The following is a 26,658-nucleotide window of genomic DNA, read 5'->3' on the forward strand; positions in this document are numbered from 1 at the left end:
TTTTATTCTGATTTGTCTAAATAACCTAAAAGATTATGTTCAATCACGTAAGAGGTTGAGTTTATACTTTTTATTCTTCCAAATGACAATAAGATCATATTATCATAAATGTTTTGATTCTTGAATAATGAACACAAATAATGAAAAGTTTTTTGATCAGCTGTTTTAGCACACTTGAAATTCGGCCAATCTGAATGTCAACGTCAACAATGCTTGTTGTTGTGACTTCGGAAGTTTAGGTTAGAAGTTCTATCCTACTCTGAAAATCGAATTTGAATAGATTATAATATATATCTTATCTGTATTTTATTCATCCAAATAAAATGATAGTATCTTATTGCAGAATACTTATTCAATTCTAGAAGCATAAACTGATTCCGTTTCATAAACCATTTTGTAAACACGTTCACATCAAATCAGAATCAGCTGACTTCAAGGTTATTTTACAGCCCTAGGGCCGTAAAACTTTTACCGGCCTGGTCAGAAAACAATCATTTTCGGCCTCCATATGACGCACGAAAACCAGCTCATTACATCCAAGTGGGGCGAAAAAATTTTTTCACCACACTTGGATGTAATGAGCTGTTTACGTGCGTCGTATGGTGGCCGAAAGTGATTGTTTTCCGACCAGGCCGGTGAAACTTTACGGCCCTAGGGCTGTAAAATGACCTTGAATAACAGCTGATCGTGTCCGATCTCACAAAAATCATAGAGAGATAATCTCATAACGACTGTAATAATCTATATAATTATGTATTGTGAATCGCGGTATTATGTCTATAATATATTTTATAAATTACTGTTTAATAATTTAATATTTATTATTGTGTTTTTGATATCAAACAATGAATACAATGGCTGCATTGTCCATTGTCAGAAAGGTACGTATTGCAAGCATTTAAAAGTGAAGAATCGAATTTGAAATCAAAGTACAATAATTGTATCAATATTTAAAAGTGAGGTAGAGTAATAATTGTTTCTTTTTTATTATCGAATTCCACTTCTTAATGCAATACAATCAACTATAATAACAAGAAAATACAGCAGAGATCTGAAGTTTAAGGTAAGCCTACTGGTGAAACTCAGCCTTGACTAAAAAATCCTAGTAATTTTTCCGTAATTCATTATTAAAACTTTTAGATAATTTTTCTTTAATATTGAACCATATAGAGAAAACATGGGCCCACTCAAGATTGAATCTTCGAATGTTTTCTCTATGATTTCAGAGCAATATTTTGTTGTGAAAATGCCGGCAAACTGGCTTCAAATTAATATGCCGCTATACACTATATTATAGTAGCCTACATAAGTTACCTGACTTAATCCAGAGTGAAATTTTTATTGTGAAACAGATAACAATATTAATTTCAATAATATAAGTCATGAGCCAAAGTCTGTTGTACCTTTGACTATAGAAAGAACCTTCTTCTATAGAAAGAACAACCTTCTTTCTATAGTCAAAGGTTGTACGCTTTTTAAGAGTGGAGTAAACTTTTTCAGAAGTCTAGTTTACAGTATTACGTGTATGCTAAGAGTTATCAGTCAGGCCTCTACGTTCAACAATACGCAATAGCCGAGAGTGTGAAGGCGTAATAAAACAGAAGTCAAAGCTCAGTGAATAACAAACACGATCTAGGTTCGAATCTCCGGTCAATGTCATTTTTTTTTGTCGATGAATTTCGACTTTTATTAGCTATTTTTTATATTAGTTACCATAATTCAAATTTCAATCAATTTTTTAGATATATTTTGAGACAAAACTGTGAAATATGCAATTATATTAATTTTTTCATCACATTATTTCAAAATAGTAATGAAAGTTCTATTCATCCATCTATTCATGAGATATTGCACCGGGCGCAAAGCGCGAGCTATGAAAATTCAAACAATTATTCGAAATATTAGGCTAATAGTATAAAAATATGGTCACTATTGTGAATTATTAATTAGTAATATAGAAATTAATTGACAGTAGAAGTTGTCATAACCAAGATTCAAACTATCAAAATAGGCTGTTTGAATTTTATTAATTTTTCAATTTCTTATAAATATTGGGAAGTTTTTTTTTTTTTGGTGTGGCAAAAAGTAGCGTTCGCAACACGGGCAAAAATGTTTTTCCGGCTCTTGAATGCTTCAAGTTCTCGACTTCGTCTCGAACTTGAAAACCGCGATCTCGAGCCGGAAAACGTACATTTTCGACCCTAGGTGCGAAATATACTATTTCTGCACTCCAGATTTGCAACATGGCAGCACAAAATAGTTAGTAGGTTATATGGAGCAACAGTGCAGCAAAATCCAAATGAAGTTGGTAACAGTGACTGGGCTGCTATAGTGAGCAGAGGTGCAACGAAGCACAACGAGCACAGCATTAATTAGATATTATAACCAAGGACAACGAGGACTTTAGGATTTCAGGATTAAGGTTTTTGTCAATAATAAAATTACACAGAAAAACATTTGATGGATTTCAAACAATTTTACCCATAATTACCCACTTTTCATATTCAATGGTAGCTGTAGGAAAAACTTAATGTGAAATACGTGCGCAAAGTTTTACTGCTGCACTCAAGTAACCATTCCGCCCTCGTCTACGGCTCGGGCGTAAACGTTTCTTTTGGTGCAGCAAACTGTCGCTTTGCGCACTAGTTGCACAAATAGCTATTTCTCCCTCAGGAAAATTGCTGCCCTCGGCTTCGCCTCGGGCTTCAAACTTTTTCCCACAGGGAGAAAAAGTCGTACTTTTCACTCTAGATATACAAATAACTATTTATTATGCTTAGGACTATCTATGTATTTTTCTGCTTCTCAATTCCTTGACTGGTAGACTTTTCAGATGTATTGAATCCGACCCTCCTAGCACCAAGTGGCTTCTTCAAATGTCTTCCGACCGTTCTGTCTTTAGTTTTCGGGAATAACTTCAGCTTTGCAATCCTCCTGGAAAATGAAATGTATTAAATAAAGTCTACCAGTGCTATTCAGATTATTGCTCGATTTGTACCTGTCTAAAAATACAACGAATAAGTTTGACTACATTCATAGATTCTTTGTTATTTCCAGATCAGTTGAATCTCAGACGAATATTGCTATAGTTAGGTCCACGTTATAATGTCAGTGTGTTGCTATCCTTGTCTAACATTCGACAAAGCGGATAGCGCTATCCTCTCCCACCTCTTTATCACTCACTCACTCTCTCTCTCTCTCCTTGTAGATGTAGATGCATAACAATATGATTATCTATAGTTATTATATTACAAATTACTTCTTCATATCATATACAGTTCAATAATTATTTTCTTAGTCTATATTATGTAAATTCATCTTTAATTTTGCTGTATTGTGAGCTATTGTATTTAAGTGTATAAGCCAGTATATATTGTAATGTACATGAATAAAGTACTCATTCAATCAATCAATCAATCAATCAATCCTTTGGTAGAGAGTTGAGAGTTTGGTAGAGAGTTAGTGGGGAGGATATCTTTGATATTCTTTCCGAAGAATGGACATTAATATGTCCAAAGCTCCGCCAATTTATGTAGATGCATAACAATATAATTATCTATAGTTATTATATCACAAATTGCTTTTTCATAATCATATACAGTTCGATAATTATTTTTTTAGTCTTCTTTATGTAAATTCATCTATAATTTTGCAGTATTGTAAGCTATTGTATATAAGTGTATGAACCAGTATATAATGTAATCTACATAAATAAAGTACTCAATCATTCTCTCTCTATTACTCTCTCTATCATACATAAATGAAGAAATAAAATCTATAAAATCTCTCTCTCTCTCTCCCTATTACTCTCTCTAACATACATAAATGAAGAATTAAAATCTAATCTCTCACTCACTTACTCTCTCCCTATTTGTCTCTGAGTCTCTTATTCACTCCAATTTTATTGTGCGTTTCAATAAATGCAGTTCAGCTTTACTCGAAAGTGATAATAAATTCGAATACGAAGCTCAACGGCTGTATTTGTATTAGTTCACTAAAGTAGGCTGGAAAGAAGATTAGACTAGGTATTTAGTCGGACAGAATGGTGGATTACCGTAAAGTGTTGTTGAGCTTGCGCTTTAAAGACTAGAATAGAAAAGTGGGAAAAAAGAGATAACAAGTGACTCTGAAGAGAAAGAGGGAATAAGGATATCATTAGAGAGAACTATTGGGGTTAAGACCAGGAAAGAATGGATGATGAAAAGAGAGGGAGTGGTAGGAAGAGAAGAAGGAAAAGAAGGAGGAAGTGATTGTGATGAAGAAGGAGAGAAAATAAGGAGATCATCAGAGTGTTGCTGGGGTGAAGACAAAGAATTGGAGGATGAGTAGAATGAGAAAGAGATGAAGGAGGAGGAGGAGGTGGAGGAGAAAGAGAAGATGGGTAAGAGGGCGATGAAGGGGAAGTAGGTGAAAGTGATTGTAATGAAAAGGGAAAGGAAATGAGGAGATCATTGAAAAGTTTTGCGGGAGTGGAGACAGACTGAAGGAGAAGAAGATGAAGGAGAAGAAGAAGGAGAAGATGGAGAAAAAGGAGAAGAAGGAGAAGAGGGAAAAGAAGGATGAGAAGGAGGAGAAAAAGAGAATAAGGGGAAGAAAGAGAGGAAAAAGAAAAAGAAGGAGGATAAGATAAAAATAGAATGAGGCGAAGAGAACGAAGAAAAAAATATTATAATAATAATAAGAAGAAATAGAAGGAGGAGAAGAAGAATGAGGGGGAGAAGGATATGCAGGAGATGAAGGATATGTAGGAGATGAAGGAGAAGAAGAAGATGTAGGAGATAAAGGAGAAGAAGAAGATGTAGGAGATAAAGGAGAAGAAGGAGAAGCAGAAGAAGAAGGAGATGGAGGAGATGAAGAAGATGAAGAAGAAAAATGAAAATCAGAAGAAGTTGAAGGATAAGTAAGAGAAGAAGGAAATAGTAACAATGATGTGGAAGAATAAGAAGAATAAATCCGAGGTGAAGAACATGAAATAGATGAAAAGTAAATCGAGAAAAATGGATTATAATAGATATAAAAAGCGGATAAAAACAGTATGAAGAGGATGTTTGATGATATAGAAAGACGTATTGCAATGTGAAAGAGAGGCAGTGATAAGAGGAAAGGAGATAGTAGAATAAAAGAGAAGAATATAAGGATACAGGAGCAGACAGAATGATGTTGTAGTCCTTCAAGTGGAAAACGTGTTAAAAATGTATTCACTGCTGTAAGCCGGGCGAAAATCACAGGCCGACGATTGGGGAATTGAAAACATTGTTTCTGCGAAATTGTTGGTCTCAGATATATTGGGCCGGATTGAACCAGCGTTAGAGGGAGAGAGTTTAAGAAAGAGAGAGAGAGTGGAGGAGAGGGAAACAAGTAACAGAGCGTCAATAGAAGGTGAAAAGAGAGTGAGAGAAAATATTTATGTTTCAACGTTGAAAAGAGAGAGTTGGGAACAAGTAATAGAGCATGAAGAAAGGGTGAAAAGAGAGAGGGAGTGAGAAGATGAATTGGGCCGGAGTTCTCCAGCATTGAAAGGATGAAGAATAAAAGAGAAAGGGAGAGGAAGTGAGAGTGATAGAAAGGGTGAGTAAATTGAGTGAATAAGAGTGCATGAAAAGTAGAGGTGAAAAGAGATATATGGATAGAAAGAGAATATAATGAGCCGTATTCTCCCAAAGTTAGAAAGAAAGAGATGAGAACAAGTTAGTAATAGAGCGTAGAGAGGAGGTGTGAAAAAGAAGAGATAGAGAGAAAATAGATAGTAAAAGAAGAATAGAGAGAAGAGAGAGAGAGCTGTTAGATCTCCATCCTCAGCATGCGAAAGAGAGAGTTAAGATGAATGAGAAAGAACTCATTACTAAGATATTACACAGGATTTGTCAGTGTGCAAGAGAAAGCGTTAGAGCAAGAAAAAGAAACAGGTAGTAGAGGTTGAAGAGAAGGTGGAAAAAGAATGAAATAGTGAAAAAAGAAGTGGAAAGAATGAAAAGAGAGAGGAGAAATCTGTTGGATCTCTATCTCCAGCATGAGAAAGAGAAAGATGGAGAATAGATGAGAAAAAGCAGGTATGAGGCTGGAATTGTCGGTGTAAGGGAGAAAGGGAAGGGAGTCTGATGATGAAAAAGGAGAAGTGAAAGATAGACAGATAGGGAGAGAGAAAGAGTGAGAGAGAGAGAGAGAGAGAGAGAGAGAGAGGAGAGAGAGATAGAGAGAGAGTGTGACAGAGAAAGTGAGAGAGATTGATTGATTGATTGATTATATGCCTTTATTAGGGCGAAGTTAGGACTCCTGGTCCTCTCTGCCACACAATCCTCGAGAGAGAGAGAGTGAGTGAGTGAGATGGTGAAGGGGGAAGAGAGAAAATGAGCGAGAAGAAAAGAGATCTTTATCTACATCTTGCGAAAAAGAGAGATAATAACTATTCGAGAAAGAACAGGTATGAGGTCGGATTTATCGGTGTACGAAAGAAAAGGGAAGAAGAGTAATAAAGGATAGAGAAGGGGTTGAAGAGAGAGAGGGTGTGAGTGAGTGAGAGTAAGTGAAGAAGAGGAAATCTGTTAGATCTGCAGCCAACTCTACAGATTGGATTCGTTCTGGGAGAAAAGCTAAAAGGAAGAAGCGGAGTGATAATAATTTTTCAGGTATCAGCCAATGTTCTCAGGCCTGAATTTTACAGGACGTCTGAAGTAACTGGGATTGGAGTAATGTTTATAGAGTATTTGGGATGTCTATTCTATAGTGAGGTCCACGTTATAATGGCAGTGAAGGAAGATAGGAGAGCAACGTTGGCTGATCCTCTGTCTTGTCAATGCCTCCTATAAACGGTAGCTGAAACAGTTTTATTGATGTAAAATTAACTGTTCATTCTCGTTTAAAATAATCAATTACATATTACTAGCCGTCAGGCTCGCTTAGCTCGCCATACCCGTCTAGCCGGACCCCCGACTGGATCGTCCAAGAATGAGATCATATGCTAGGACGATCCAGTCGGGGGTCCAGACTAAACGTCTGGCTAAACGGATATGGCGAGCGAAGCGAACCTGACTGCTAGTAATATAATATTCCCAGGAATTGCTCTGATTGAAGTAGCAGTGCCCAATCTATTTTTTCGCGAGAAATGCATTCCAATCTTCAACTTGGTGCCAACATAACAAAGTCAACTCAACTTTTTGCCAACTGACAAAATTATTAATTTAGTTACCAGTTAACAACTGTTTCGAAGAGGTACTCTCTCTAGATTATAGTTCTATATTAACATATGACATGGACATTTTTCAATTATAATTAAGAGAATAAGAAGAATATACATGCTAGAAGACGAACTTTGAACCCTTAAAAACCACCCTTAGAGTTAAAATATTGCCAAAAGATTTCTTAGTGCGCCTCTAAAGGGCCAACTGAACATACCTCCAATTTTGAACGTTTTTGGTCCAGTAGATTTTTATTTCTGCGAGTGAGTGAGTCAGTCAGTCAGTCAGTGAGTGAGTGCCATTCCGCACTATTATATATTATAGATTAAGCAGAGAATTTTATTTTTCAATAATTTCATAAAGAATTTTCCCAATCAAGATGGAATATTTTGTTAATCACTTAATTATTCTACCTTGTTGAAAGGAGATCCAGCAACAGAGCAAAGCGAGAAGGAGATAGCGCTATCTGCTGTGTTGAATGATAGACAAGGATAACAAAAATATTGCCAATCAAACATTACCATTATAACGTGAACCTCACTATAGTTTTCTTGGATGTATTCAAGTATTTCCCTTGTATTATGTAGGATTTAATGCTGGTTGACTATTATTGAATCTACTGTTTTAGTAATTAAATATTGTTAAGTCCTTTGGGATGTGAATTTTGATCATGTAGGATTTTTCTCGCTGTACCTTGGATTCAAAGTAATGTCAATTGACTATTTCGAACTCAACTTCTGTTTTAACTGTTTGTGTTTTTGGTATGTAGAATTTTTATTGATTATTTAGGATGTCTATTCTTCTTTCTAGGATATTTAATTATAGTTAATTCATGTTTCCAATTCAGTGAAAATAATAGGACTACATAATTGCCATTCTCTCCATACAGGACCTTCCATGAAAGATTAATGAAGCTCTAATTTAAGTCATCCTGGCATTTGATATCTTTGTCATAGTCATTCATTTCAGCTGTTTCCTTGCATGAAATCAATCCGGTAAACAGCTGTTTGCAGAACAAATAAACATATGATTCTCATTACAGCATAATCTACTGTAATGAAACCATGATATGGTTTCATATTAAATAAATATATAATATATATAAAATATTTATAATATATCATATTATAAAAACATATTATGTTTTCTCTACAGTCGAATGTGTTTTCCCAGTTACAAAATAGGAACAGCAAAACTGCTACAAAAAAACCACCTTCAGCGCTCCAGGTGGAAGTTTTGTCAACTTCCACAAAATTCCTGATTCGGAATTTGTAAACCAGGCTATGTTTACAGAATGCATGAAGTAACGTCAGGACAAGTAGGTAATGTTTCTTAAGATTGTTATGACAAAAATAGTTCACGTTACTTGGACGTGAATGTCTTTTGCAGTGCTCGAATGAAATTCTAGTCTCGGCTAACGCCTCGACTGGAAACATCATTCTCGCCTGCAAAAGGCCCCTTCCCGTCCTTGTCACGTGAGATACTATTTTGTTATTGTAATAGATAATGATCACTTCTATCTCGAATGTATTATATATTCACGAAGAAAATGTACTTCTTATCTATTCAATTATGGTCTTACATTGTTGAGATTGAATTCTCTTGTACGGTAGTTCATTTTCATTGTTAAGGATCTAATTTAAAAACTTTACAAACTGAAAACTTGACCTACTGAAATCTTGAACAATTCGAAATTGACCTACAACGATCCTCGGCAAATTATGCCAAAATTTAAACTAAATAGGAATGATTTAAATAATAATAATTTGAAGTAAAAAAGTAAATGTAAAATAAATTATGCAAAAATGTAAATTTTGCAACACATGCAAAATTTCAAGTAAATCATTCTAGTAGTTTAGACGTGATGATGTGTCACTCTTTGATTTTCCATACTATAAAATGTATAAGCTAGAAATATGGATAAAATAAAAATTTCAGTATCCTTTTAAATCATTTTATCACAACATATTTTGGACATTAATGCCATTTTACATCAAGTCAGTATTAGCTAGTTTTTTCCCTTTATTATAGTAGTCCATAGATTATTAGCTTCTGGACAAATTTTCATAAATTTCAATCTATATTCTACCTGTTATAGATGAGTTCCAGCGTGAATATAGCAGCAGCCAATAGGAATCCAGCTAACAAAATCCGCCAGGCAGGCAGTAATTCACTCATTCCTACCCTTACATAGTCGCCCCCACCCCTAGAGCTACAGCTGGGCTTTTGGGGTAGCCATCTTCCTGCTATACGGTTCATTATGCCCACTTCTCGCTGCCATCTTAATCTGAAACGGAGAATGAAGAATTAGATATGTTTGATTAAGATCTAAAACCGTTGTGGAAGTGAATGATTGTGAAAGAAGAGATGGGCGAAATATCGCATACCCGAAAATCATACGGTTACGTATAGTCAAACTACAGTATATAACAAAAACATTATTGTTGACATGCAAGCTTTCTGTTTCTGCTCTACAATGATTATCAAAACATATTTTGAATAATACAAGAATTTTGAAATTCGAAAGCAAAAACCTTACCTCCTAACCTACCCTTCCACCTTTGAAACCCTAAAGGATCTTTTAGGTCGTGTTCATATTTTACAGTTTGGCTATACGTCAGCCTGTGAATTTCGGGGATGAGATATTTTGATTCTCGAAAGAAGAAGTAGCTCATTCTCGACTACAGTGAGGTCCACGTTATAATGGCAGTGTTTGATCAGCAATAGTATTGCTAACCTTGTCTATCATTCAACAAAGTGGATAGCGCTATCTCTTTCTCGCTTTGCTCTGTTGCCAGATCATCTTCTAACAATGTAGAATTGATAATTAATTTTGAATATTTTATCTTAATCATGAAAACTAATTAATAAATTATTAAAAAATGCTTCTTGAAATTCTGAAATAAATAACTATATCATTGATATCTTTATACTCTATCTTCAATCTTATCATAGCACCATAAATGATACGTAAATCACACACAGGAAGTTGGCAGCCCTGATCTGCCTGTGATGGTTGTTAGTGTTTCGTCTGCTGATTAGTTTATAAAGTATTGTAATAATTTATCACATATACGGTTATCAAAGTGAGTAGTGATGTTATATTGTGTGACTGCTGGCTTTTCAAGTATAATGATAATTATTATCCCCACTCTGTGAGTTATAAATAGTCTTTCAAAGTGTATAACCTCACTTTCAATACCAAGTTATCAAAGTTGTAACCGGCTTGCGGCATTTCATGTCTAAGCGGTAATCTGGTCAGCTGTAGTACAATCGGATGTTTTTCTGCACTATGCCGATAGCGACTGACTGAGTGCTTGACCTACTGACCTATCTACTGTCATCTGTCAGCTCTGTTGCGTTATCAGTGACGTTTGATTTTATCTGTTTTGGGCGCTAGGCTTCGATCTTAAAAATGAATAGGCCTATGACAACTCGCCGTATGCGTGAGTGTTTGATCAGAGATGCGGAGTCAGAAATAAATAGTATAAACAGTGAACTTTGTAATGAGTTGGTTATAGATTTAGCCGTGAATATAAGAGGAACTCTGTCTATTATTGCAGATAAATTCACTAACGATGCTGTTGTTGATTTAATTCCTGACATTGTTCAAGTCTTAAATAAATTGGACTCGACTATCTCCGACAACAATGAACTTTTGTATGATAGGGACGCTATTTCGAAAGAAAATAATGAACTGGTCAAACTGCTGGAACTCGAAAAAAACAGAAGAAGGGAAGCTCTCGAAGACTTTTTATTTAATGAAAAGAAAGCCGATGAGGAATTACTACTTTTAAAGGCTCGCTTAGAAGAACTTCATTCAACTAATAAAAGTTTAAAAGAGGAATTAAATAATAAAGATGAAATTATAAGAATTATTCAAGCTGATGCCAACAATAACACTGATTTTTTGAGCGAAATACATTACAGGAAGGACAATTTCATTACGCCTAAATTCTCTATTAGATCTAGAACTAAAGTTATTGAGACTAATCAAAGTGCTATTACAGTGAATAATCGGTTTTCAGTACTCTCTGATAATGTGTCGTCTTCAGATAGGTTCGCATCTAATAAAGTAATCGTTGAAGCGCAAGTTCATAGACCCGCGTCATCAAAAACAGTGCCTAAGACTTGTTACTCGAAAAGCAGTATGTTAAATAATTCTATTAAGAAAAGAAGAATTACAATTCTTTCAGACAGTCAGGGTAAACAGCTAAGCAAATACTTGCAGCACTTACAAGATGACTCTGACATTTTCGTATATTCTAAGCCGGGAGCAAAACTTAAACACATTGTTCACGATGGACTTGAGTTTATCAGGGATTTCACTGAGGATGATTTTGTTGTTATTTTTGGAGGCACTAATGACCTTCATAGAGATGAACCGTATCAGTTATCCCTTCATCAAGGAATCAGTGCACTTCTTCAACTTAATTTAAAAACGAACATTATCGTATGTAGTGTGCCCTATCGGTATGACGATCCTGATCTAAATGAAAGCATAATGTACTCTAATGCCTGCTTATCTCGAATGGTGAGCAGCTATAAAGGGAATCTGCAAATTCGCTATTATGATGTCAACATCTTCCTTCAGCGATCTCATCGCACAAGACACGGACTCCATCTTAATCGACAAGGTAAAAGACAACTGTCGAAAAACTTGACAATGTGGATTAAGCGTTCTGTTACGAATGGTATTGACAATGTGTCTGTAAGTGATGGGAGTAGTGATGAGGTTTCTAAGGAGAAGCAAGTAATTGTGAGCCGTGAAAAGACTGTATCCCCTCTCATTCAATACATTGAATCTTTTCCTATTTCACCTATTCCTTCCAGTTCTCCTGCGCCCTGCAGCCCAGCTCCTGATGTCACGATCCCTGCAGTCATCAGTCAAGAAATTAACTCTTCCTTTCGATCCTTACATCAATCTTTTGAAAATACTTCTTTTTTAGAAATAACTCCTTTCACTTATTTAAACAAAACAATGTAAATATTCCTGTAAATGATGTTTTCTCTCTAATATATTGTAATGTGCAATCTTTGAATAACAAAATAGATGAAATCGAGATGATAAATCGGGAAAAAGCTTTTGATGTGCTGTGTTTCTCTGAGCACTGGTTTAGAGAAGATTTTTTAAATCTAGTTCAAATACAAGGGTTTTCACTTGCAACTGCCTTCTGTAGATCAAATTTTAAAAATGGTGGTGTTGCCATATTTATTGCAAATACATATGCCAATCAGGTACAAGCTCTTGATTTGTCTTCTCACTGTCATGAAATTCATCATGAATTCGCAGGTATTATTGTAAAAAGATTAAAGCTCTTAATTATAGTAATCTATAGATCACCAAATGGCAATCTAGAATTGTTTTTTGATGCATTGGAGAGACTTATTTTGTCTTTGAATAAATACAAACACAAGTACAATTTCATAATTGGTGGAGACTTCAATGTAAATATTCTAACTATGGACTCCAGAAGGTCAGACTTAATCAATCTTTTGAAGTCCCTTGACCTATATTTCACTAATTTTGAAGCTACTAGACTTGAATCAGCCCTAGATAATATTGCAACAGATTTAAAACCGGAATCATTCTCTGTGAAGGTTGATCCAGTTGCATTGAGTGATCATGATGCACTTTGCTTTTATGTAAAATCTAATTTTTTAGTGAGTAAACATCCCAGTAATGGAAAAAGTTTGCAAGTAAAAAGCTTCAGGCCTATCACTCCAAGTGCTTTAGACTGGTTTTGCTATAGGCTTAATTTGGTTGATTGGAGCAGAGTTACCGTACATGATAGTGCTGAATGTAATTTTAATTCATTCTTCAATAGATTCAATGGACTATTTTTAGATTCTTTCCCTGTTGTCAAACGCATACCTGGCCATAATAATAAAGCAAAGAAAAAAGCATATCCATTCACCTGCTTTGAATGTCTTGAAAAATTATGTTCTTATTGCCTATGATAGATTAAAAAAAGAAGGTACATACTCAGCTAGGTTGACGTATAATAATATTAAGAAGCTGTACAGATGTGAATTGAAAATGGCTCAACTGAACCATAATGTCAAGTTTATTGAATCGGCTAACAATAAATGCTCAGCGGCTTGGAAAATTATTCGAAAAAATTCCAAGCCTGCTCAGTCTACTGTTACAACTGTATCCTCTGAAGAATTCAACCAATACTTTATCAGTGCTGTAGCAGAAATTCATAAAGTGATCGAGCCTTCAGCTATTTCTGCTGAGGAGCTTCTGGTATCTTCCCCAAAAACACAGGCTGTATTTGTATTAAAAGAAGTATCATGTGATCAAGTCTCTTACATAGTTTCTAGAATGAAGTCATCCACTAGCAAAGATATTTATTCCCTTTCCAGCTCCTTCATAAAACAAGTCATTGAATTTATTTTACAGCCATTAACATCTTGTTTTAATGCCTGTATCAGAGAATCAGTTTTTCCATCATCACTCAAGCATTCTAGAACAGTGCCCATATACAAGAGGGGGGACAAAGATTCACCAGAAAACTTTAGGCCAATATCGGTACCACCCATCTTTAGTAAGATATTTGAATACATTATTGCCTCACAATTATATGAATTCTTTGAATCAAATAGTTTGTTCAGTGAAACTCAGTACGGATTTAGGAAAGGTAGGTCAACTATTGATGCTGTTAGTACCATCGTGGCTGACATTGAGAATGGTTTTAATGATAAGAAGCACACAGGATTGGTTCTTTTCGATTTGACTAAAGGATTTGATGTGGTGGATCACAATATTTTATTAAGTAAATTAGAATTTCTTGGTATCCAAAACAATGCTCTTAAACTATTAGAATCTTATTTACAGGGTCGTATCCAGACAGTATGTGTTAACTCAGAGTTTTCCAAGCCAATTGCTGTACCACATGGCGTTCCTCAGGGGTCCATTCTTGGGCCTCTACTTTTTCTGGTCATGATGAACGATATTGGGTTTAGCATTCGATCCAAGGTGGTATGCTATGCTGATGATTCATCATTAGTTACTTCTGATGTGGATCTCAGTGCTCTTGAACAAAAGATGTCCAGATGTCAGGGCGAGGCAGAAGCCTGGTTTAGGGCAAACCGTCTATTTTTGAATACAACCAAGACCCAGAAGCTAGTGCTTGGTTTGAGACAGATCAGTCAGAGTGCAAAAAGTGCTAAGCTTCTTGGCATTACACTAGATTATAAACTCACATGGATACCTCATATAGAAAGTGTCTGCTCCAAACTTAGTAGGGTTATATACCTTCTTCGAAGGCTCAGGGATTGTGTACCCGCACACTATTTAAGAATGTGCTATTTCGCTTTTTTTCAGAGTGTCTTTATGTACGGGTTGGTCTTGTGGGGTTGTGCCCCGGATGTGCAAAGAGTGTTCTTACTACAGAAAAAGGCTATAAGAATTATATCAGGTGCAGCGTATTTGGAGCATTGCAGGCCATTATTTATAAAGGAAAAAGTTATGACAGTTTACAGTATGGTAGCTTTCAAACTCCTACTTCAAGTAAAGAAGGATATAGGATCATATAGATGCAGAGTTGACATCCACAGCCATAATACACGAAATAAGACAAAAATAGATGTACCTTACACAAGACTGAAAAAAGTATTAACTAGTCCTAATCATGTATCCTTGAAACTTTTTAATATTCTGCCAGACTCAGCCAGAAACTTGCCTTTAACAGTATTCCGACAAAAACTTGAAAACCTTCTCTTACAGTTCCCACTATACTCGCTTTCTGATTTCCTCCAGCTGCCAGTAGAGAATCATTTTTTGGAAACCATACGTGATAGTACTCTGTAGTATTTTATATTTTTATGTGTTTATATTTAAATGATGCATTATGTACGTTGGATTATTTTATTCTTGATATTATTGTTTTATTGACAAACTTTTATTCTATTATTCTGTTATTTTATTATGATGTATGTATAATGTATATTTTGACGTTTCCGATAGCATTGTTTGTATGCACTAAAGGAATAAAAATCATTCTTATTCTTATTCTTATTCTTATTCTTATTCTTATTCTTATTCTTATTCTTATTCTTATTCTTATTCTTATTCTTATTCTTATTCTTATTCTTATTCTTATTCTTATTCTTATTCTTATTCTTATTCTTATTCTTATTCTTATTCTTATTCTTATTCTTATTCTTATTCTTATTCTTATTCTTATTCTTATTCTTATTCTTATTCTTATTCTTATTCTTATTCTTATTCTTATTCTTATTCTTATTCTTATTCTTATTCTTATTCTTATTCTTATTCTTATTCTTATTCTTATTCTTATTCTTATTCTTATTCTTATTCTTATTCTTATTCTTATTCTTATTCTTATTCTTATTCTTATTCTTATTCTTATTCTTATTCTTATTCTTATTCTTATTCTTATTCTTATTCTTATTCTTATTCTTATTCTTATTCTTATTCTTATTCTTATTCTTATTCTTATTCTTATTCTTATTCTTATTCTTATTCTTATTCTTATTCTTATTCTTATTCTTATTCTTATTCTTATTCTTATTCTTATTCTTATTCTTATTCTTATTCTTATTCTTATTCTTATTCTTATTCTTATTCTTATTCTTATTCTTATTCTTATTCTTATTCTTATTCTTATTCTTATTCTTATTCTTATTCTTATTCTTATTCTTATTCTTATTCTTATTCTTATTCTTATTCTTATTCTTATTCTTATTCTTATTCTTATTCTTATTCTTATTCTTATTCTTATTCTTATTCTTATTCTTATTCTTATTCTTATTCTTATTCTTATTCTTATTCTTATTCTTATTCTTATTCTTATTCTTATTCTTATTCTTATTCTTATTCTTATTCTTATTCTTATTCTTATTCTTATTCTTATTCTTATTCTTATTCTTATTCTTATTCTTATTCTTATTCTTATTCTTATTCTTATTCTTATTCTTATTCTTATTCTTATTCTTATTCTTATTCTTATTCTTATTCTTATTCTTATTCTTATTCTTATTCTTATTCTTATTCTTATTCTTATTCTTATTCTTATTCTTATTCTTATTCTTATTCTTATTCTTATTCTTATTCTTATTCTTATTCTTATTCTTGAATGTTTATATGTTTATATGTTGCGCATTTACGGTGAAACGCGGTAATAGATTTCAATGAAATTTGACAGGTATGTTCCTGTTTTAATTGCGCGTCGACGTATATACAAGGTTTTTGGAAATTTCGCATTTCAAGGATTATATAGAAGGAAAAAGGAGCATCCTTCATACGCCAATATTGGAGTAAAAATCAGACTATAGAATTATTCATCATAAATCAGCTGACAAGTGATTACACAGATGTGTGGAGAAGCCAGTCTATTACTGTATTTCCATAAGGTCTATAATTTCAATCAGGTACTTGTGGATGAGAATACTGCGTGAGGTTTACTGTTCACAGAACTACTAGTTATTACGGATCTACAAAGAAGAATAAAATTGCATGAGGAACATGACCACTATAATTTAGAAAAAGAGATAGAATAGAATCGCTGTCTTCATGTTTGACCTAGGAGGGCGGAGTTAGGGCGCTGCCGGCCCTCTCTTACACTCGACCCTCCAAAAATATAGAGAGAAGAACAAGTGTATGAGGAAGAGAAGAATAAGGAGAACAAGGAAATATGTTTGTAATACGAGCACTCGCAGTGAAATTTGAAAGCGAAAGCAAAGCAATTGTTCATTAATGTGGTGAACCACTCAAAATGTCACAGTCTCTCTTTGGCACTGAAATTAGTCTTGTTTCTCAACCACTACCCTCTCACTCATACACCCTCTAACGCTCTTTTTCTCTCCAACTCTCTGACATACCCTCAATCTAACTCTCTCCCAGTCTCATTCCCTCTCCTTCTCTTTGTCATTGAAACTTATTCACTCTCTTATGCTTACTCTCTCTCTTCCACGCTCTCTTTTTCACACATACTCCCTCTTCCACTCACTTGCCTCAATCTCACACTCACTCACTCTCCATCTATTCCTATCTCTCCCATTCTCTCGACCACTCTCTTTTGTCTCTACCTCTCGCTGCATTCCTTTCTTTCTCGTCCACTCTTCCTGTGTCTCAGACTCTTGCTCTCTCTCACTCTTTCACTGCTTATCTATCTCTCTCTCTCCCTCTCTCCCTACATTATGTAAATTCATCACTATAATGTTGCTGTATTGTAAGCTATTGTATATAAGTGTATAAGCCAGTAAATGTTGTAATCTACATAAATAAAGTACTCAATCAATCAATCAATCAATCCTCTAAAAACACTCATACTTTCTCACTCACTACCTCTCTCTCTGTTTCTATATCGTCCACTGTTTCTGTGTCAAAAACTCTTGCTCTCTCTCACTTTTGGTAGAGAGTTAGTGGGAAGAATACTTGGACATTGATATGTCCAAAGCTCCACCAATTTATGTAGATGCATAACAATATAATTATTATCTATAGTTATTATATTACAAATTGCTTTTTCATATCATATACAGTTCAATGATTATTTCTTAATTTATATTTTGTAAATTCATCCATAATTTTGCTGTATTGTAAGCTATTGTATATAAGTGTATAAGCCAGTATATATTGTAATCTACATAAATGAAGTACTCAATCAATAAATCAATCAATCTCTCACTATAATATGTAAATTCATCCATAATTTTGCTGTATTGTAAGCTACGGTATTGTATACAAATGTATAAGCCAGTATATGTTGTAATCTACATAAATAAAGTACTCAATCAATCAATCAATCAATCAATCAATCAATCCTTCAAACACACTAAGACTTTCTCACTCACTACCTCTCTCTCTGTTTCTATATTGTCCACTGTTTCTGTGTCAAAAACTCTTGCTCTCTCTCACTTTTTCACTGCCTCTTCAACACACTCTTGCTCTCTTTCACACATCCTTTCTCACACCCTCAAACTCTCTCACTCACAATCTCTTATACTCCCTCTCCTACAGCATCACTCTTTTTTCCTCAATCTTACTCTCCCTTTAACACTCAATCTTTATCTTTATCTCTCTCTCATATTCTTGTGGTATGTTTATAATGTGTGCTTGTGTACATATATCAAAATCTTACTCACTCTTTCTCTCTATATCACCCTCTCACTATAACTCTCTCTGTCTCTCTCTCTCTCTCTCTCTCTCTCTCTCTCTCTCTCTCTCTCATCTGGACGAAGCATACTGCTGTATATAACTGAAAGTTGATCTACTTTCAGCCTACTTCATTTTATTAATCAATAATTTGATCTCATCTACCTATATAATTATTTTACTTTATCAATTTTCTGGTTTTTTTTCTCTCGAATATTCATATCAATTAAAATTTTTACGATATTTCCATTAATAAATAAATCCTTAGTTTAATTGATGAAATTAACGTTTTGGTAGAGAGTTAGTGGGGAGGATATTTTTAATATTCTTTCCGAAGAATGGACATTGATATGTCCAAAGCTCCTCCAATTCATGTAGATGCATAACAATATAATTATCGTTATTGTTATCGTTAACAATATAATTATATCAGAATTATATAATTATTGTAATCTTCTCATTCAATATAATTATCTATAGTTATTATATTACAAATTGCTTTTTCATATCATATACAGTTCAATGATTATTTCTTAATTATATTTTGTAAATTCATCCATAATTTTGCTGTATTGTAAGCTATTGTATATAAGTGTATAAGCCAGTATATATTGTAATCTACATACATAAAGTACTCAATCAATCTATCTCTCTCTCTCATCTATCTATCTATCCATCTATAATAACATAAATAACAACTCTCTCTATCTATTGTAACATACATAAATAAAGAAATGTAATCTAATTTAATCTATCTATCACACTCTCTTCCTTCCTCTTCCACACGCTATTTTCTCTCACATTTCCCTCTCTCTCTCTTCACCTCCCTATCAATCTCTTTCTCTCACCCTTCCCCACACGGTTTCTCTTTCACTTTCTATCTATTCCACTCTCTCACAATCAACTCTCTCCAATTTATTTTTTATTCACGTATCATACAATTTAACAACACAATTACAATTATAAAATGAATATTAGAACCCACATAGACTATTACGTCCGTGTGTGGGAGCAGTTCTTAAGATTAGTTGTGTTGGGCTATAAGTATAAGATACATACGGTAAATGAAATAAAAATAGATTATATTTAATATATTTTTAAGATTAATTATATAAAAAAAATCAATTTGAATTTGAGAAGGAAGAAAAGATAAATCCATTGGAAGAAAATTAGACAATCGGCTTGTAATAATACCTATTTTTATAATTTATTAATAATTATTATTTTCATCACACCAGAACAGCCAGGTTTTTGCAAAATGTATTTGGTAAGAAAAACAGATTAAAATTTGAATTTCAAACATAAGGTGATTTGATTAAATTCTCTGCATCCTGTCATCCAACATACATTAACCATTCAGAAATTCTGTGCTCTAACACTACAGTGACTCGGCCCGCCCCAGCCTCAACTATTTCTGGAGGAAGGTTTCTATACAGCCATTGCGAAATGTAAAATGAATTGTGCCTTTGCAAACTGATACTAATAGTAGGATTAAATAAACGTGACATTGTTTGGTTTCTGGTTAGATGACTGTGTTGAATCTCTCTGAAAAAAAGTGTCCTTATTATTGAAAATGTAAATTACTAAAGTTTTTATGAAAATCTGCCTAACATTCATTACTGGAAATATATTGAATAGTAGATTGGTGGGAAAACGCTGGTTTTTTTTGTAATATGGTTTTAATTATCAACCTCTGGGCGACCGACAGAGGCTCCAAGACCGCCAATGACGCACCTCCCCACGCCAGAATGCCATACTGCAGCAAAGACTGCACATACGCAAAGTACACTGTCCTGCAGCGATCCACAGTAAGCACTTGGCCCAGCCGTGAGTAGGCGTAGATTAATTTTCTCAAACGGTTCTTCAGCCCTTGTACATGAGGAACCCAGCTTAAACTATCCAGGATGACTCCTAAATATTTATAATGAGCAACCCGTTCAATTATGCCCTTTTCCTCGCTCTTTGTCTCATATTCGTGTGGTATGTTTATAATGTGTGTGTGCCCGTGTACATGTGTAATCAAGTGCGTGGCCTCTCAGCCTGCAAACACAAATAAGGAAAACTCAACATGAAACTAATTAATAAACTGGCAACTAACTGCTGCTCTGCTGCTCTGGAGCAAATTACTGCAAGTTTCTTGAGGAGGACCTTGGGGAGGTGTCGGCTCCTTTGTAGTATGAAAACTGTGTGAGAGAGAGGAGGAGGAGTGGGAGAAGAAGATTGTGAGGAGAAGGAGCAGGAGGAGAAGAAAGAAGAAGATGATGTAGAAGCAGAAGAATAAGATGGAAGAGGAATAATTGTAGAACAAGGAAGAGGGGGAGAGACTGATTGATTGATTGATTTATTCAATCACATGCCAGGTCTTGAAAAACCTATTGCATTTACAACATTACAAAACGATAATAAATTGAAAATATCATTCTAAATCTACAATAGAAGAATGATAATTGAACTAAGTTAAAAATAATTGAAAAATATAAAAGTGAGGCAAAAAAGGATAACCTTATTACAGATGAATAGAGGGGGTGAAGAAGATGAAGGAGGTGGAAAAGAAGAATGAGGGATAGGAGGTGGTGAAGGGGGGAGGAGAAGATGATGTTGTTGATGAACAAGGAGAATAAGGCGGGAGAGAGATTGATTGATTGAGTACTTTATTCATGTAGATTACAATATATACTGGCTTATACACGTATATACAATAGCTTACAATACAGCAAAATTATAGATGAATTTACATAATATAGACTAAGAAAATAATTATTGAACTGTAATATGATATGAAAAAGCAATCTGTAATATAATAACTATAGATAATAATTATATTGTTATGCATCTACATGAATTGGCGGAGCTTTGGACATATCAATGTCCATTCTTTGGAAAGAATATTAAAAATATCCTCCCCACTCTAACTCTCTACCAAAGATAGAGATCGGAGAGGCATGAGTGACAATGGGTTCAAAAATTATAGTAAAAATATCGAGATAAAATTATCTTGAGCTTGGAATATGATGGTAATTTCTTACTTAAATCCCTGCTCAACCTATAGATTTTCAACGAGATTGTAGAGAATTGTCAAATTGATAATGTTTTCGAATGTTGTCAAGTCGTAACGTTTTCAAGTATCAAACAACTAGTGTTAAACCTGTCACACCCACTTTTTTAACGTTTGATTTTTGCCGTCATTATGAATTTTACCAGATTCAACGAAACTTGACAAATATCCTCTGTTTGACATCTTCTATCCAATCTAATAGAATAATTAAAAAGAACGACAAAAAGTCTTACTTTTCCAAGTATCAAACAATTAGTGTTAAACTTGTCACACCCACTTTTTTACATTTGATTTTTGCTTTCCTTATGATTCCTATCAGATTAAACTAAACTTGACAAAAATATCCTCTGTTTGACATCTTCTATTCAATCTAATAGAATTTAAAAGAACGGCCAAAAATCGATGTGTGTGTAACCATTATATCACCACCACAACTAATAAGAAAGTGGAATAATGTATTATGGAAGCGGATAATGAGCAGAAAAAAGACAGACAGGAAATTCATCAAGAGAATTTTCTTCTAAATGATTTGATGTGTAGGCCAAAGAGAGGAAAACAAACGGCCAAAATGGAACTATGGCAATGAAAGTTTGAAATTACAAACAAGACTGGAAAATTGGATGGAAACCGATTAGTCCATGAGTCGTCTTTGTCTTCCTACAAGGATTAGGCAATTTGCCTGTTCCGACTCCAAACTCACCATCACATCCTCTTTTACGGGGTCTGCCCACACTTCTCCTCCCAACCGGGTTATACAACATCACTGCCCTGGGAATCCTGTCGCTCTCCATTACAAATTACTTTTTCATATCATATACAGTTCAATAATTATTTTCTTAGTGTATATTATGTAAATTCATCTATAATTTTGCTGTATTGTATGCTATTGTATATAAGTGTATAAGCCAGTATATATTGTAATCTACATAAATAAAGTACTTAATCAATCAATCAATCAATCAATCCTCTCAACATGATCTTTCCAGTTTTGCCGATTTTCTTCAATCTTCTGTCATATGGAGATTATGTTGAGCTCGCTTTTTACATCGACATTATGAAGCCTATCTTCGCTTGTGCACCCTTTTACTGCTCTCAAAAAACTCATTTCGGCAGCCAGTAACCTACTCCATTCTTTCACCTTAGGTATCCAAGGTTCAGAGCCATATAAGAGCGTTGGAATAGCCATAGCCTTATAGAATTTAAGTTTTGTCTCTCTCCTGGCTCTGTTTCTCAAAGTCCTATTTATTGTTCCACAAATAGATTGGAATCTATTCAAAGACTAAAGTCTATGTGTGAGGATGCAAGTACTGAGAAGAGAAGAGAAAAAAAGAATCAAACAAAAGAGAAATCTCGTTGAAGTGTACGAATGTAAAACAGTAGTAGGAAAAAAGCAAAAGTGCTAAAGAAGAACGGTGGGGAATTACCGAGAGATTCAAATTCCATAGTGATGAGCTATAGGCTTGATGAGGTCTGACCAGAACCCTCTCCACCTCATTGATGACCATATGTGCGTGCCCTAACCAACCCCCCTGATTTCAACCCCTGCCGCCCCAAAACCATCCAACAAACCCCCTGCTAGCAATGGAATTATGATCGGGCCCCAAATGGATCTCCCTTCCTTGTCACACGACAAACCCCTGTTAATTTCGATCACCGATTTAGGGGTTTAACCCCCCAAACCATCGTTCCCCGTTTCCCCCTGAGGTTTTAAACCACTGGTTGCCGACTGACCAGGCTATATATAGATTCATGTACCTTTTCAGGATCTATATCTATGTATCTAGCTCTATGTAGCCCACCTTCCAGTATCGATATATATGTAATATATAGAGAAGTCCACTTTATAATGGCAGTGAAGAAAGATGGGAGAACAACGTTCCCGATCCTCTGTCTTGTCAATGCCTTCTATAGACGGTAGCCGATACAGGTTCTCTAATGTAATATTGACTGTTCATTCTTGTTTCAAATAATCAAGTATATTTTACTAGCAGTCAGGCTTGCTTCGCTCGCCATATCCGTCTAGCCAGGGGTCTCCGCCCCCTGGACCCCTGACTGGATCGTCCAAAAATGATACAAGCGGAATCGCTTCGCTCGCCTACAATTTGTAAACATTTCCTGTCCTTGATGAAAGAACTGAGAAAACGCAAATTCTGGGCGTATATTTGGCGTTATTTCAAATTCCTTCTAACACAACACTATTACACCCCAGCTGAGCTTCTGTAGTGAATTTGAACATTTTCTGTTTATTTGTTCGCGATGAAGCTGAGGAAACGCTTGAAAACGCAGATTTTGGGCGTATCTTTGGAAATTTTTCCAAATCCGTTCTTAGTGCGCCTCTAAAGGGCCAACTGAACATACCTACAAAATTTGAACGTTTTTGGTCCGGAAGATTTTGAGTTCTGCGAGTGAGTGAGTGAGTGAGTGAGTGAGTGAGTGAGTGACTCAGTCAGTCAGTCAGTGAGTGCCATTTCGCTTTTAGATATATGGATTTGCCAAGAAAATATATAAGTATTGCTATCTTTGTCTATCATTTAACAAAGCGGAGAGCGCTATCTCTTTCCCGCTTTGCTCTGTTGCCAGATCGTCTTTTAACAATGTAGAATTGATAATATATTATCAACAATATATTGGGATATTTCATCCCAATTATGAAAAATTTGCTCTGTTGCCAGATCGTCTTTTAACAATGTAGAATTGATAATTAATTATTAACAAAATATTCCATCTCAATTATGAAAATCCATTATGGAATCGTTGAAAAATATAATTGATCATTTTAAACTAGAATGAACAGTTCATATTAGATCGATAAACCTGTATCAGCTACCGTCTATAGAAGGCATTGACAAGGCAGAGAATCGGTAACGCTGCTCTCCTACCTTTCACCACTGCCATAACAACGTGGACCTCCCAATACAAAACTATTAGAATCTTATTTACAGGGTCGTATCCAGACAGTATGTGTTAACTCAGAGTTTTCCAAGCCAATTGCTGTACCACATGGCGTTCCTCAGGGGTCCATTCTTGGGCCTCTACTTTTTCTGGTCATGATGAACGATATTGGGTTTAGCATTCGATCCAAGGTGGTATGCTATGCTGATGATCATCATTAGTTACTTCTGATGTGGATCTCAGTGCTCTTGAACAAAAGATGTCCAGATGTCAGGGCGAGGCAGAAGCCTGGTTTAGGGCAAACCGTCTATTTTTGAATACAACCAAGACCCAGAAGCTAGTGCTTGGTTTGAGACAGATCAGTCAGAGTGCAAAAAGTGCTAAGCTTCTTGGCATTACACTAGATTATAAACTCACATGGATACCTCATATAGAAAGTGTCTGCTCCAAACTTAGTAGGGTTATATACCTTCTTCGAAGGCTCAGGGATTGTGTACCCGCACACTATTAAGAATGTGCTATTTCGCTTTTTTCAGAGTATCTTTATGTACGGGTTGGTCTTGTGGGGTTGTGCCCCGGATGTGCAAAGAGTGTTCTTACTACAGAAAAAGGCTATAAGAATTATATCAGGTGCAGCGTATTTGGAGCATTGCAGGCCATTATTTATAAAGGAAAAAGTTATGACAGTTTACAGTATGGTAGCTTTCAAACTCCTACTTCAAGTAAAGAAGGATATAGGATCATATAGATGCAGAGTTGACATCCACAGCCATAATACACGAAATAAGACAAAAATAGATGTACCTTACACAAGACTGAAAAAAGTATTAACTAGTCCTAATCATGTATCCTTGAAACTTTTCAATATTCTGCCAGACTCAGCCAGAAACTTGCCTTTAACAGTATTCCGACAAAAACTTGAAAACCTTCTCTTACAGTTCCCACTATACTCGCTTTCTGATTTCCTCCAGCTGCCAGTAGAGAATCATTTTTTGGAAACCATACGTGATAGTACTCTGTAGTATTTTATATTTTATGTGTTTATATTTAAATGATGCATTATGTACGTTGGATTATTTTATTCTTGATATTATTGTTATTGACAAACTTTTATTCTTTATTCTGTTATTTTATTATGATGTATGTATAATGTATATTTTGACGTTTCCGATAGCATTGTTTGTATGCACTAAAGGAATAAAAATCATTCTTATTCTTCTTATTCTAATGAGAGCAGAGTTTGGGAACAATCATTTGATTGCTAAGTCAACATACAAACTCAGAAATTTATAGCTCGGAAATATATGTTGATCGAGTAGATTAGAATAATTATATTTCTGGTCATAAAATGTAAATTTATCCTAATACTACATCATACACTCCCCACTACAAACACTTTTCCTAATGTGACATAGAAACTTATTATTCTGACTGCTGATTGAAGTGGTTGAATCAGATTTAACGTGTATTCAAATATGAATGGTGAATAGTATTATTTGAGAAATACAGGAGTAGTAGTGAAATTGTAACTATGGGTAGCTACTAACGACAGGACAAGCATGATGAACATGTGTGTACACACATTTCGTCATGCATTGTTGTGTCATCACATGAAAAGGATTTGGAATAAATTATTGAGGTTGGTTTTTCGTATCTTTGGTTTTTGTGGTTTATTTTTTCTTCACTTCTCTTTTTTCTCTACTATTTGAGTTTTAATTATGTTTGTATCTTAATAATTTGTAATTCAGAAGTTCATTTTCACTTTCCTCGCCCTATTACCATAGATAAGGGAAGTATTGCTTTCCAAAAAAATTAAGTTACCCCAATTTCTAAATTTCTATACGTTTCAAGGTCCCCTGAGTCCAAAAAAGTGGTTTTTGGGTATTGGTCTGTATATATATATATATTTATGTGTGTGTGTGTGTGTGTGTGTGTGTGTATGTGCGTCTGTGCACACAATAACTCGTCTCCCAATCAACGGAATGACTTGAAATTTGGAACTTAAGGTCTTCACACTATAAGTATCCGACACGAACAATTTCAATCAAATGCAATTCAAGTTGGCGGCTAAAATGGCAAAAATGTTGTGAAAAACAGGGTTTTTCGCGATTTTCTCGAAAACGGCTCCAACGATTTTGATCAAATTTATACCTATAATAGTCATTGATAAGCTCTATCAACTGCCACGAGTCCCATATCACTGAAAATTTCAGGAGCTTCGCCCCATCTATGCAAAGTTTGATTTTAGATTCCCAATAATCAGTCTTCAGATATAATTTAAACAAAAAAATTCAAGTGGAAATGATTGAGCATGAAAATCTCTACAATTAATGTTCAGTAACATTTTCACCTGAAAATGGAAATAAGCTCGAAATTCTAGAAAATGTGATAATTCAAATGCAAACTGTTGG

General features: G+C 34.6%; 1 protein-coding gene across 1 annotated transcript in view; it reads right to left on the reverse strand.

The window, feature by feature from the left end:
• Nucleotides 1-2,766: 2,766 nt before the first annotated feature.
• LOC111044421 (glutamate receptor ionotropic, delta-2-like) overlaps nucleotides 2,767-26,658 on the reverse strand; it is a 147,519-nt gene continuing 123,627 nt past the window's right edge. The window contains exon 10 of the mRNA XM_039436480.1: nucleotides 2,767-2,934. Coding sequence (XP_039292414.1) covers nucleotides 2,787-2,934 — 148 coding nt within the window. The 3' untranslated portion in view covers nucleotides 2,767-2,786. The remainder of the gene's footprint in view (nucleotides 2,935-26,658) is intronic.

Source organism: Nilaparvata lugens, chromosome 10 (genome assembly GCF_014356525.2).
Source record: "Nilaparvata lugens isolate BPH chromosome 10, ASM1435652v1, whole genome shotgun sequence".
NCBI classification, from domain to species: domain Eukaryota; kingdom Metazoa; phylum Arthropoda; class Insecta; order Hemiptera; family Delphacidae; genus Nilaparvata; species Nilaparvata lugens.